Genomic DNA, 12,462 nt, shown 5'->3' with positions numbered 1-12,462 from the left:
TGGGAAGCAGAGGCGGTGTTATAATTCCTGTGAACACTAGAGAGAGCTCACACTTTTAGAGAAAGGGCTCTGGTGGAACCCAGACTCAGCAGAGGTGCCAGCACAGCCAAGGGCTCTGAGCTTTTATCATTCTGCACTTGCACCAAGCAGGAATAAAATAAATCAGTGAGTGGAGCACGGAGGTGAGCCACATCATGATGTGTCTGAATGGCATCAACACCTCTTTTCTGCTGTGTTCTGTTCTCAGAGCCAGAAGTGACGCAGCTGGTCTCAGGGAACACGGTGGAGTATGACCTGAAGGGGCTGCAGCCTGCCACGGAGTACACACTGAGCATCCACGCGCAGAAGGACGCGCAGAGCAGCGAGACCCTCTCCACCCACTTCACCACAGGTGCCATCCCACCCCACTCTGCAGCCCTTCTGTCCCACCTGCTCTGTGTTCCTCTGGTGCCTTTTTCACTGGAAACCTGGATTTTGATAGCGTTTGCATCAATCTTTCTCTGGTGGGAGCCTGGTGTGGCTGACCAGAGGTGGTTTTCTGTCACTGACGCCTCAGGTTTCAGCTTTTCTATTTTTCACATTCTGTGCTTCTTTACTCTGTGGGTCTGGGCTCCATCTGAGGGGATGCTGAGCTCTGCACAGAGCAGGGAGACAAAACAATTCCTGCTCCAGCTGGGCACCAAGGACAAATGATCCAAATCTCAGCCCAAGAGCACAAACAATGTGTGCTGAAGAGAGAAAACCAAACAGGATGGGACTGCCTGGTCTGGAGTTGTAATTGCACAATGAACTCCAATATGCAAATGGAGCAGAAATTATAAAAATATGAGATCACCAGCTCTGCAGAGTCTCACACAGAGCAGGAGCAGGAACTCTTCTTTGGCTCCTGAAGGTGCCCAGCTGGTTTCACACTTGTGGCTTTCCATGAGCATCAATGGAAACAGGGATGGTTCTCATTTTCCTGCCTTGGCTTGTCCCAGGGTATTAATTAGGGAGCCACACCAATCCAGTCCTATAATCACAGAGAGGAAGAGAAGCTGGAGATTGGAGCCAGACCAAGCAGGAAAGGTTTTCCTATTCTATAAAGGTTTCCTATTGTAAAAAAAGCATAATTGGAACCAGAGTTTTATTTCCTGGGAATATGTAAATACCAATCTGTCTTCTTCAGAGAAATAATGAATTGCACAATTTTGTCTCAAAAGACATTTCAGTGCAACTGCTCATAAAATAAGGTGCCTGGAATAAGCCAATATTTTAACTGAGATAAAGTTAACACCTTTGTTTTAAACTACCAATGGGTAAATTAATTCTTAACCACAAAAGTTAAGGTTGAAGTGTTTTTTCATTTCAAATTTCTCTGGAGAGAAGGTTTGTTTTCCTGGCTTGTTTTAATATATGGCCCACAAGATAACCAGTGGAATTAACTTTGTATGGATGTGGTTGTAATTGCTGTGGTGTCTCCTGCAGGGCTGGATGCTCCAAGGGATTTGAGTGCCACTGAGGTGCAGTCAGAAGCAGCTGTGATAAGCTGGAGGCCTCCCCGAGCTCCAGTCACTGGATATCTCCTGATCTATGAATCCATTGATGGCAGAGTCAAGGTAAATAAACCTGAGGGGCTGTGCCTCAAATCTGGGCAGTGGAGATGCCCACTGAAGTGTTCAGAAATGCAACATAATCATGTGCCTTAATTTAAACACTAAATTTAAAAATACTCGCTGCCTTTTTCAGTGCTAGACTAAAGACAAATGCATTTAAAAGCTGTTAAAGGACTTTCATACATTATACCCTGAAACAGAAGCTCCATTGAAGAATGAATTTTGCCTTTCATCCCTCCACAATACAGATAAAAGCACAAACATTTTCCTTCATTCCAGACCTGTATCATGGAGAAAACTCACACCCCCAAAGGATGTGATTCACTTTTCTAAATTCAGGGGAATCCCTGTGCAAAGGGGTGTCTAAGGAAGGATGAACTGCCTGTGGAAGTACCTCTTATTCTTCTATAGTTTTATTTTGCTCCTACATAATTAGATTACACTAAATGCTTAAATATGAATCAGGTGAATCCCATAAAAAAGAAAATTTTGGGTGCCCAGCCTGCATCAATGGAGAAGATTTTAATTTTCAGGAAGGCAAATTCCCCAAGCACACTGAAAATCAGTCTTTCAATGTCACAGCAAAACGGCCCTTTAAAGCCTGGAGTGCGACATTTCCTTGTTCTAAAGGATGAGTTTCCCAGTTCTTTATGAATTTCACAATCTGTACATTCAGGACATGTAAACATTTATGCTGCCTTGCTTTCAAACCTTCCACCTTGTACATTATGATGGTAAACACTCATTTCCAGTCAGGCTTTTTGAACTTTTAAAGATTAGCTTGGTAAAAATCTTGGAGGAGTAGCTTTATATTAATTAATCTAGATGGTTGAAGATACCATCAATAATTATGACAAAAAATAATGTGACAGACTAAAATACGTAACCATTCTGGTCATTATGATTTATTTCCCTGTATTATTTCTTTTCTCCATAGGAAGTCATCCTAAACCCCGAGACAACTTCCTACAGCCTGACAGAGCTGAGCCCCTCCACGCAGTACACGGTGAAACTGCAGGCCCTGAGTGGGGCCCTGAGGAGCAAAACCATCCAGACCATTTTCACCACCAGTAAGGACATTAAAACACAGCTAAAATAATCTAAATTCTGCTGAGCTCTGCTGTGAGGACATACAGACCGCACACAAGATTTTAATTCTAGTGTTGGTGCAAAGTCCCTGTTCCCCCAGACCTGTTCTCCTTTGGCAGGATGAAATTCCAATATCCATCCACGTCACCCTCACAGTCCTTTCTCTGGTGAAACATCCTGCCTTCCCCATGTGAAATATCAGCAGGAATTCTTTAAAATCCAGCTGACACCTTGATTTCTCCCTGTATCAATCCCAGCGAGCAGGGAAAACAAATCAGAGTTTGGAGCTGAAATGAAGCAAACCACAAAGGCACACATAGATCAGTGCTGGGGGATGAGGAGATGGATTCCTGAGCAGGTTTTTTTCCTCTCTCTGAGATGGGCTGTCACAAAGCCCCTCTGCACGTCAGCTCCAGCCCAACAGGACAGCTCTGCAAGGATAAATTGGCTTCTCTGAAGGTCATTTCACAGCTGACATTAAAAAAAGGAGTTGTTCTGTACTAGCTGTGACACTTTGCCTGTCATTTGTCTCACTTTTCCCAGTTTTCAGCCTTTCAGGCCTAGCAGGACCTTCAGTCATGCCCGTTCCCCCTCCTGCTGCTGGCACCAGCTCCAGCCCAAGGACTGCCAGCAGTCACCCAGCCCCGAGTCTGCCCTGGCACTGCTCCTGCAGAGCACGATGAACTCACCCACACATCCAGAAACAGCAGAGGAATTAAACCTGGGTACTTTTAGGTGATGTTTGGCAAATTGACCATGAGCAGGGACTGACCAGGTGCCTTCGCCCATGTGAACAGTCAGACTCATTAAGGCAGAGGCTTAAGCCTGGCCTTAACTCTAAAAATACATTTGTGTCTATTTAGTGATAGGCGAACACTAAAGTGACTGTAGAGTCACTTTTCTCCAAATCCCAAAGCTGGTGGAAACTTGCTTGGCCTTAAATCATACCAGGAGACGTTTAGATTCAGTATCAGGAAAAATTTCTCCATGGAAAGAGTTGCAAGAATTGGAATAAGCAGTGTTGGAGTTCCCATCCCTGGAAATATTCAAAATACCTGTGGAGATGGCACTTGGGGACATGGTGGTGAACATGATGGTGGGACTGTGTTAATGATTGGACTTGATTTTAAAGGTCTTTTCCAACCTTAACAATGCCATGATTCTGTGAAATTCTCTGGAGCTGAAGCACAGGCAGGGATGTGTAACGCTGGCAAGTCACAGCAGCCACTCTGTGAGAAGCTGCAGATAAAAACTCTCCTATGGACACACCTGGAACAACACTTAATTGGCTGAAAAAGTTAATGACCTGAGTGAATAAAAAGAAAAAAATAAAATCTTCTGGGGAGGTTAGAAATTATTCTGACTGCAATGATTTTATTGGCTTGTAAGAAAGAAAAGCTTAACATTTTCCTGCCATTTCAACTATTGCTATTGGATTTATTTTTTAGGAGTGTAGCTTTATAACACATTTTATATTGTCCTTGCTAGCAAAACACTCACAAATAATTTATTTTTGATTGAATTCCTGTCCTTGTATCCCCCCTCCCTTTTCTGTCACATGATCAGAGATTGGTAGATTTTCTTTTCCCCTGTAACACAGCTTCTGAATTCAGCCTTTAGCTGGAGGATGCACTCTCATCCTAGGAGGGAGTAGTTATCTCACATTCCCAGCACTTCCAGAAGCATAGACATGTAAAAAACCACATTCAAAAGAGGAATTCACCTCACCAGCTGTATCCTGTAGATGTTCTGTACACAGGATGCAATTCCAAACCTGTTCCTGGGATCTGTAGCTGTCCCACGAGGGATTTTCCCGAGCCATTGATTGCATTTGGCACGTTCCTTGTAACTGCTGATTTCCTAAGGAATGCTTTCCCTTCCCTGCATGTGCAGCTGGGCTCCTCTATCCCTACCCCAAGGACTGCTCCCAGGCCCTGCTGAATGGAGAAGCCACCTCTGGGCTCTACACGATTTACCTGAACGGGGACAAGGCTCAGCCTCTGCAGGTGTTCTGTGACATGGGCGAGGACGGCGGCGGCTGGATCGTGAGTACGGGGCAGGGGCAGCACCCCCCATCCGTCCTGCTCATCCCAGCACCCTCAGGCTGTTGGCAGCACAGTGGGGCTGTCTGGTCTATAAATCTGGGGAGTTTTATCCTGGGTAGGACACTCCAATGCCCAGAACGCTACTTTGTGTAGTTGGAGGAGAGAGAGGTGTCTCCAAATGATGGGTCACATCCCTGGTTTCGGCCCTGATCCTTCTCCACTGGTGTAAGGGCTGCTGAAATGACCATATTGCATAACACATTTTCTAAATAATCAACAGGGATAGGGGAGGGTGAATTTGTCAGAATCTGTGATATTGATGATTCTGAGATTGTAGAAAGTCTCTGTCTTTCTTCCACGTTGCCAAAGCAGAAGCCATAATTCGTCTGTGCTGGTTTCAAGGTTGTTTATTCTGTTTATCTCTAACATGTTCTGCTGCCCTGCCGCAGCTCTGTCCTGCAGGGCAGCGTGTGGGGCTCTGCCCTCAGTGGGATGGTACAAACATTAAATACCACAAACTACCTGTGCTGGATTTACAATAACGTGCCAATATCTGTCACCTACGTTGGACAGTGTGTCCCCAGCCTGAACCAACAGAAAAATGCCAACAGCACAGTGAAACATGGAGGGCATGAAGAAGGAGAAAAAGGACAAGACACACCCAATTTCCTCCATCTTGTCCCCTTTGGACCCCTAATCTAGAATCCTAAAATTTTACTTTTGCACCCATGCCACACTTAATTATTACTTATATCAAACACTGAGAGCTTGTAATTCATCCTGTAAGATTGAAAACTCTTTTCCATGGACAGAGATCACAGACAGTGTCTCTGGGGGCTCTGTCCAGGGGGGTTCCTGACCCCTGCCAGGGTCCCAGACCTGCCAGGGCAGCCAGAGGGAAGCTCTGGATTCCCACAGACTGACTCTGTTTGAATGAGAGAGGGAGTAGGGAGGGTAAAGCACAGCCCAAGGGAAGCATTTGTTCAGCAGCCACGGGGTACAGTAGCTTCCAAGGCCACTGTGCAAGGGACACATCCCACCTAGCCAACAAAGGAATGGCAGTAAATGCCACCTCCTCACACTGACATCCCCAAATTTGAACATGCCAAAGGGACCCAGGGCACAGAAAGGCAGGAGGTGCTGGAGGAATGCTTGGCTAGGAGATGAGGGGTGGAAAAACCCTTGGCTGAGAAATCCAGAACTGTAGGATGGGCTTAAAAGAGTAGAGAGCAGGAACTGAGAGGCCACATCATGCAGAGGAGCCTGGGATCCCCACAGAGAAACTGGAGACTTAAAAACTACATGGAGCATCCAACAGCCTGGGTGTAACTCAGTCCTTGCAGTGAGGCTCTGCTGGGAGGGGTAGAGGCAGGGCAGGAGCGACGCTGAGCTCTGTGTTTGTTAAAGCACTTTCCCTCTGGCCAGGGCAGTCTGTCCATAATATTTCCTGCTTTTAGGTGTTCCTGAGGCGTCAGAATGGAAAGCAAGATTTCTACAAGAACTGGAATACTTATGTGGCAGGATTTGGAGATCCTAAGGAGGAATTCTGGATAGGTAAGTGCCAAAGAATTGTATTTAAACAAAACAAAACAAAACAAAACAAAACAAAACAAAACAAAACAGAAACACAGCCCAAAAGTCCAGGAGCCACGGAGAGGCCTCCATTCGGCTGGAAGGAGTATCTGCAAAGAGGAACAGGAGAAAAGGAGCCAGGGACACCCTACAAGAGGGAGACTGAAAGGGCCAGGCTCAGACAGTCCCTGCTGCAGTCAAAGGCTGTCAAATGAACCCACCCAATGCTCACTGGGGCTCTGGGAGAAGTCAGAGGTGACCTGGGAAGCACGTTCTGCTTCCTGTCCTCCTGGGACACCCCCAGCAGCAAAGGTTCATTATCCAGAGAGGAAAAGCAGGGCAAATAAAAGTCATAAACTCACATTTTGCTAAAATACAAGTAAACCTTCCACATTTTCAAAGGTTGTGCTGCCTTTTTGTGGCTGTAAATGAAAGATGATGATGATGTTGAGGATGATGACCACACAGCACAATTTTGGTGGTTTTGCCCGACCTGTTTGTATGATTTGAATTGAAGATCTCTCCCAGTCAGCCTAGGACTATTTATTTGCTTTTGTGCTGACATCACCCTAGAGCTGATCCAGCTCAGTGTCCCCACCAGTGCTCGTGTCCCACTGTATCTGAACAGTCCAGTATGGCCCCATTTATGGAATAATGGTGTGGCAAATGCACTGGTTTTGCATGGGAGGGAGAGCTTTGGCCACTTCTCTCTTCCAGCAATGTCCAGGGGCAGTTGAATGGCTTTGGGTTCAGTGACCAACACCTAACCCACCACAGACAGAGAAAAAAACATGGAGAGACTGATGCCTTAAGGAGCCTGGAAATCAAACAACACATTTTTGAGATAATATTAGTATAGGAGTAATGTAAAGGTTGATCTTTATTGGAGTCCTCTAGAGGTGAATATGGAAAATGTCCACAAAAGCCCCTCCTCCATGGGGTGAACACAGTTTTTAGAAGTTTAACAAATTACCATAATTGACAAAATCACCAATTAGGAGCACAAGTGGTGATGCAATCTCCCCACAGTTTGAGCCTCCTCTAAATCCTCCCCCCTCAGATGGAACTGAGCTTTGTTGATAAAAATGGGTTTCAAAGAGCTTTTTTTTTTGGCCTTGGTTGCCAGGGAGAACCAAGATGGGATGGGGGCTTTGGAATGTGTTTTATCTTTCTGCCTAGGGAAAAGGTAGGGAAAGGCACTGGGAAAACTAAGTAGGAATGCAACAATAGGCTACAGAGCTCCAAATACATGTGTAAAAATACAGAAAAGGAAAAAGACAAAAAACCATTCGGCATCAAGACAAACATTCCTTCCTGCCCACAGGTCTGGAGAACCTGCACAAAATCACTTCTCAGGGCCAGTACGAGCTGCGAGTGGACCTGAGGGACAAGGGGGACACGGCCTACGCTGTGTACGACCGCTTCAGCGTGGGTGACGCCAAGAGCCGCTACCGCCTGCGCGTGGATGGCTACAGCGGCACAGCAGGTGGGCAAAATCTGAATTTCCCTCCTTCAATGACCCATTTCCTCCCTGCTGATTCAAGGTAACCGTGTGAATATTGTAGATCAGCAGGTGCCTCTCCTCTGTGAGTGTCTTGGTTTGAACAGACAGGTGTCTGCTAAGGAAGGCAGGAGCCTCCCCTGAAATGGAAAATGTAAACACCCTCCCTGAATTATTATAATTATGAAATTAAGGGGCTCTCAGGAAAAGATACGGGAATATGAATAACAGTTCTTTAATAGTAAAATTAAAGATATAAATGCAATAGTACAAACAAAAAACATCAAACCACTGCCAGAGTCAGAGCAGGCCCTGTCCCCTGTGTGTCAGGGAGGTGGCAGCAGTCCCATCCCAGGGTGGCTCAGCCCTCCTGCAGTGCCAGCTGTGCTTCTGCTGGAGCAGGATCCTGCACAAGGGGGGAGTTTTCCTCTGGAGCTCCAGGGCTGGGGGAGATGGGCCTGGGCTCCTCTGGGAATGCAGTGGGGAAGAAAGCTGCTCCTCTGGGAATGCAGTGGGGAAGAAAGCTGCTCCTCTGGGAATGCAGGGGGCAAAGGCTGCTGTGCTGTTCCCAGGTCAGATTGTATCCAGGTAGGAATGCTCGGCTCCTCCCCTGGGCAGAGCCTCTCCCCATGGGATGCTGGTATTTTCTCAGCCGTGCAGGGACACTCAGTGGCCATGAACAGCAGAGATCTCCTGGAGGGAGGTTGGGCTGTGGGAGAGAAAGAAAAGTGACCCATGAACAGAGGATAACTGCCCCAGCTCTAACAGATGAGAAATACATACCCCCAAACCATATCTTACAACCCAGGACAGTGAAGTGTTCAAAAATTAAACATATCAACGTATTTATGTTTCTGTTTTATATCCTCCAGGCATTTTTGTGCCATATTTTATGGCCTGCTTATGGCAGCATTGAAACAAGTGTATTAAACCACAGTATATCTCATTTGGCCAATCTTGGCTGTCATTTATACAGCCAATAATAACCTGGCACAGCTTCTTCTCTTGTCAGTAGAATTTGCAGCAAAGCCTTTCTGTGATGTGATTTATTATTTTGCTGAACAAATCATCTGCCTTTTGCAATCACACTGGGGCAAACGCTGCAGCCCTTGGTGAGTCCTCTTCAGGGCTTCACAGGATTAAGACATAAATCCAGTTTAACAATATGTCTTAAAAGGAGATCATTTCATACTGTTGGGTACATAAACCAGAGAAGAGGTGTGGGCTCTGTGACCAGCACAAGAGCTTTTACACAGACTACAGAGATAGACATGAAATGCAGCAGCAGAATTAATGTCTATTTAATTTAGATGGGATATTGGGAAAAAATTTTTCCCTGTAAGGGTAGGGAGGCCCTGGCACAGGGTGCCCAGAGAAGCTGTCACTGCCCCTGGTTCCCTGGAAATGTCCAAGGCCAGGCTGGACAGGGCTGAGAACACTCTGGGATAGTGGAAGGTGTCCCTGCCCATGGCAGGGGTGGAATGAGATGAGTTTTAAGGTCCCTTCCAGCCCAAACCAATCCATGATTCTGTGATTTAAGGCAAATTGTCTAGTGCAGAGTAGTAGTAGCTGCTACCTTGAGTAGGATTCAGTCAGTGTGGAGATTCTTTTAGTCTTGATTCCTTCCTTGTGAACACCTCTTTGGTCTTGGTTTCTCCACACTGTAAAATCCAGCTTTTAGCAAGAAGTACAGAAATTGAGCTGCATGAAAAAAAAACACCTCATATACTGGGGATTAGAGACCACCTGAAAAAATATTTTGACCTGCCTGCAAAACCAAAAATTGTGCATTTCCTTCTGTATTAAAACAAGACAATTTTTAAAAATGTAGATGCAGACAGGCACAGTCCAAATATTTTGTACAGAATGGGCACACACATGCAATCTAAACCAGTCAAGTCAGTGACCTCACTCTTTCTTTTGTTCCCCCATCCAGGTGACTCCATGACCTACCACAATGGAAGGTCCTTCTCCACCTTTGACAAGGACCACGATTCTGCCATCACCAACTGTGCTCTGTCATACAAAGGAGCCTTCTGGTACAAGAACTGTCACCGAGTCAACCTGATGGGCAGATATGGTGACAACAACCACAGTCAGGTGAGTTTGGCTCTGAAGGCTTCTCTAATGCATGAAAGGAAGGGGAATTGCAATTGCAGGTTTTTCTGACGGTTCAGAGAGCAAAAAATCACAGCATCTCCTCCTTCCACTCTCCAGGAACATAGAGAAATGTAAGGGCAGTCACAAAACAAGAATTTAATATCAGCTGGTGGAATCTTGTTGGCTTTGTCTGATTTTCCAAGGGAATACCCCAAGTGTGCAGGGAATAAGTGTAGTTTTCAGCATGTGAAACAAAAAATATTTTTCCTGCCATGAAAGCCAGGCAAAGAGGGACAGCTCTGAGGGACAGAGGTTTAAAAAAACAAGCTCAAGGTGCTGCACCTGGGTTGGGGCAACCCCCAGGACCAATCCAGGCTGGGAGGAGCAGCTGGAGCAGCCCTGAGAGGGAGCTGGGGGTGCTGTGGGTGGGAGCTGGAGCTGCCCCAGCCCTGAGCCCCCTGCCCTGGGCTGAGCCCAGCGTGGGCAGCAGGGCAGGGGGATCCTGCCCCTGTGCCCTGTGCTCAGCTCAGACCCCACCTGCAGAGCTGCCCCAGCCCTGCCCAGCACAGGGAGGAGCTGGAGCTGCTGCAGAGATCCAGAGCAGGGCCAGGGGGATCAGAGGGATGGAGCAGCTCTGCTGGGAGGGAAGGCTGGCACAGCTGGGGTTTTTCACCTGGAGAGGAGAAGCTTGGGGTGACAAAATTGTGGCCTTACAAAGCCTGAAGGAACAGGAAAGATGGTGAAAGAAGGTTTACCTGGCACCTGGAGTGCCAGGTCAAGGGGGAAGGACTTCACACTGACAGAGAATAAGTTTGGATTAAATAAATGGAAGAAATTATTCCCTGGGAGGGTGGGCAGGCCCTGGCACAGGGTGCCCAGAGCAGCTGTGGCTACCCCTGAATCCCTGGAAATGCCCAAGGCCAGGCTGGACAGGGAGAGGTGTCCCTGCCCACAGCAGGGTTGGAATAAGATGATCTTTAAGGTCCCTTCCAGCCCAATCCATTGTGTATTTCCATGATTCCGTGACCTCAGGTGGCTGGGTTTGTACAGATTGGACATTCCAGAGCTCCTGTGCTTCCCAAACCAGAAACACCCCCAGTCTGACCCAGGGGCAGCAAATGAAAGTTTGACCTCCAACCTCTCCTCTTTGCCTTCACAGGGCGTCAACTGGTTCCACTGGAAGGGCCACGAGTATTCCATCCAGTTTGCAGAGATGAAGCTGAGACCCTCCAGCTTCCGGAACCTGGAGGGGCGTCGGAAGCGAGCGTAGAGCCCCGGGGGCTGCGGGCAGGGCTGGGGAGGGGATGGAGAGGGGGGTGTGGGGAGACCCTCTGGCATCGCTGGCCTGGGGGTGTGAGGAGCTGGGACTGGCACCAAAGCACCGGTGAGCTGTGGCCCAGCAGAGGCTTTGCAGCATTCCAAACAACAAAAAAAAAAGCCTTAAAGCATCCCAGAGCTTCCAGCAGAGCAGCTCCAGCTGCCCACCAGGAACGTCCTCCACACCAAAGACAACGATCTCAAGGGTTATGTGTTGTTTTATTAATTTTTTAAAAAATTTTTTTGCCCGAAAACGTCTGGGATAAAGTTCTTCCGACATCTGATGATCTCTTGGGTGGCCCAGGGAACGGGAGGGAGAACAGCTTTGTACATTGGTAGTTTGTTTTAGAACCAGCCATATTTTACACACAGAAATGTGTAAGATTAATTGTTATTATTATTATTATTATTATTATTAGCTATAAGTGAAAATAATTGGTGGTTTGAATGCCTTTTTATATATATATCAAGTACCACAGAGAAGGAGGGAATGGGAAGGGAAAGCAGTATGTTTTTAAAGTTAAGCATAAGATTAATATTATTAATATAAAGACAAAGTAATAATAATAATAATGATAATAATAATAAGCAACATTTTGTCATTTTTAAGAGAACCATGCTTTTGGAAACACAGCAGGACAGTGACTGATTGTAAATGTTTTTTTTATAAATAAAAGCACAATTACTTTTAAATAAATTTCTACCTTTTTTTTTTTCATTCATGTGGAGTTTGTGCATGTCCAGGATATATTTACTTAGATGGGGAAATAAAGACAGACAGATTAATTAGGCTGCTGAGACCCTATTGAAAACTGTTCCTTTTGTCAGTGACTGGTTGTAATTATTTTGGTGGGTTTGTTACAGTGAAATGCCCATGAAGATTTGGGTTCTTTCAGAATATAATTTTTTTTCCTGCCCAAAAGCTTCTTCCATGTTTTTCTAAGTGTTACTGACCAATGCTTGCTCCATCTAGGTGGGAATAACTAACAAAGCAAAACGAAGAGAACCCAGAGTTGTTGTTAGGTACCATGGGCAGTTTGAACACTTGTGTAAATAAAGGGCTCTCTTTTCTTTTTTCTATGAATGAAAATCCATGTAGTTCCTCTGTATCACACTCTGCAGTTCAAGACAATAAAAGATCTCTTGTTTTAATCCAGTCTCTCTGCCCTACTTCAAGGTTGCATTTTGCAAACGTTTTGCAAACGTTTTGTAAATTTTTCTTGCCTCCCTCCTGACTGAAGTT

General features: G+C 46.1%; 1 protein-coding gene across 3 annotated transcripts in view; it reads left to right on the top strand.

Annotated features, from left to right (window-relative positions):
* TNC (tenascin C) overlaps positions 1-11,932 on the top strand; it is a 73,112-nt gene extending 61,180 nt beyond the window's left edge. For 2 of the 3 annotated variants that reach the window (XM_030286562.4, XM_030286559.4), the window contains 8 exons: positions 248-391; positions 1,468-1,598; positions 2,533-2,665; positions 4,578-4,729; positions 6,187-6,283; positions 7,626-7,787; positions 9,739-9,902; positions 11,062-11,932. In XM_030286562.4, the coding sequence (XP_030142422.4) occupies positions 248-391; positions 1,468-1,598; positions 2,533-2,665; positions 4,578-4,729; positions 6,187-6,283; positions 7,626-7,787; positions 9,739-9,902; positions 11,062-11,172 (1,094 nt within the window). In that variant the 3' untranslated portion in view covers positions 11,173-11,932. The remainder of the gene's footprint in view (positions 1-247; positions 392-1,467; positions 1,599-2,532; positions 2,666-4,577; positions 4,730-6,186; positions 6,284-7,625; positions 7,788-9,738; positions 9,903-11,061) is intronic. The other variant, XM_072936557.1, reaches the window with a different exon arrangement.
* The last annotated feature ends 530 nt before the right edge of the window (positions 11,933-12,462 follow it).

This window comes from Taeniopygia guttata, chromosome 17, assembly GCF_048771995.1.
Source record: "Taeniopygia guttata chromosome 17, bTaeGut7.mat, whole genome shotgun sequence".
NCBI classification, from domain to species: domain Eukaryota; kingdom Metazoa; phylum Chordata; class Aves; order Passeriformes; family Estrildidae; genus Taeniopygia; species Taeniopygia guttata.
This window is presented reverse-complemented; position numbering and strand designations above follow the sequence as displayed.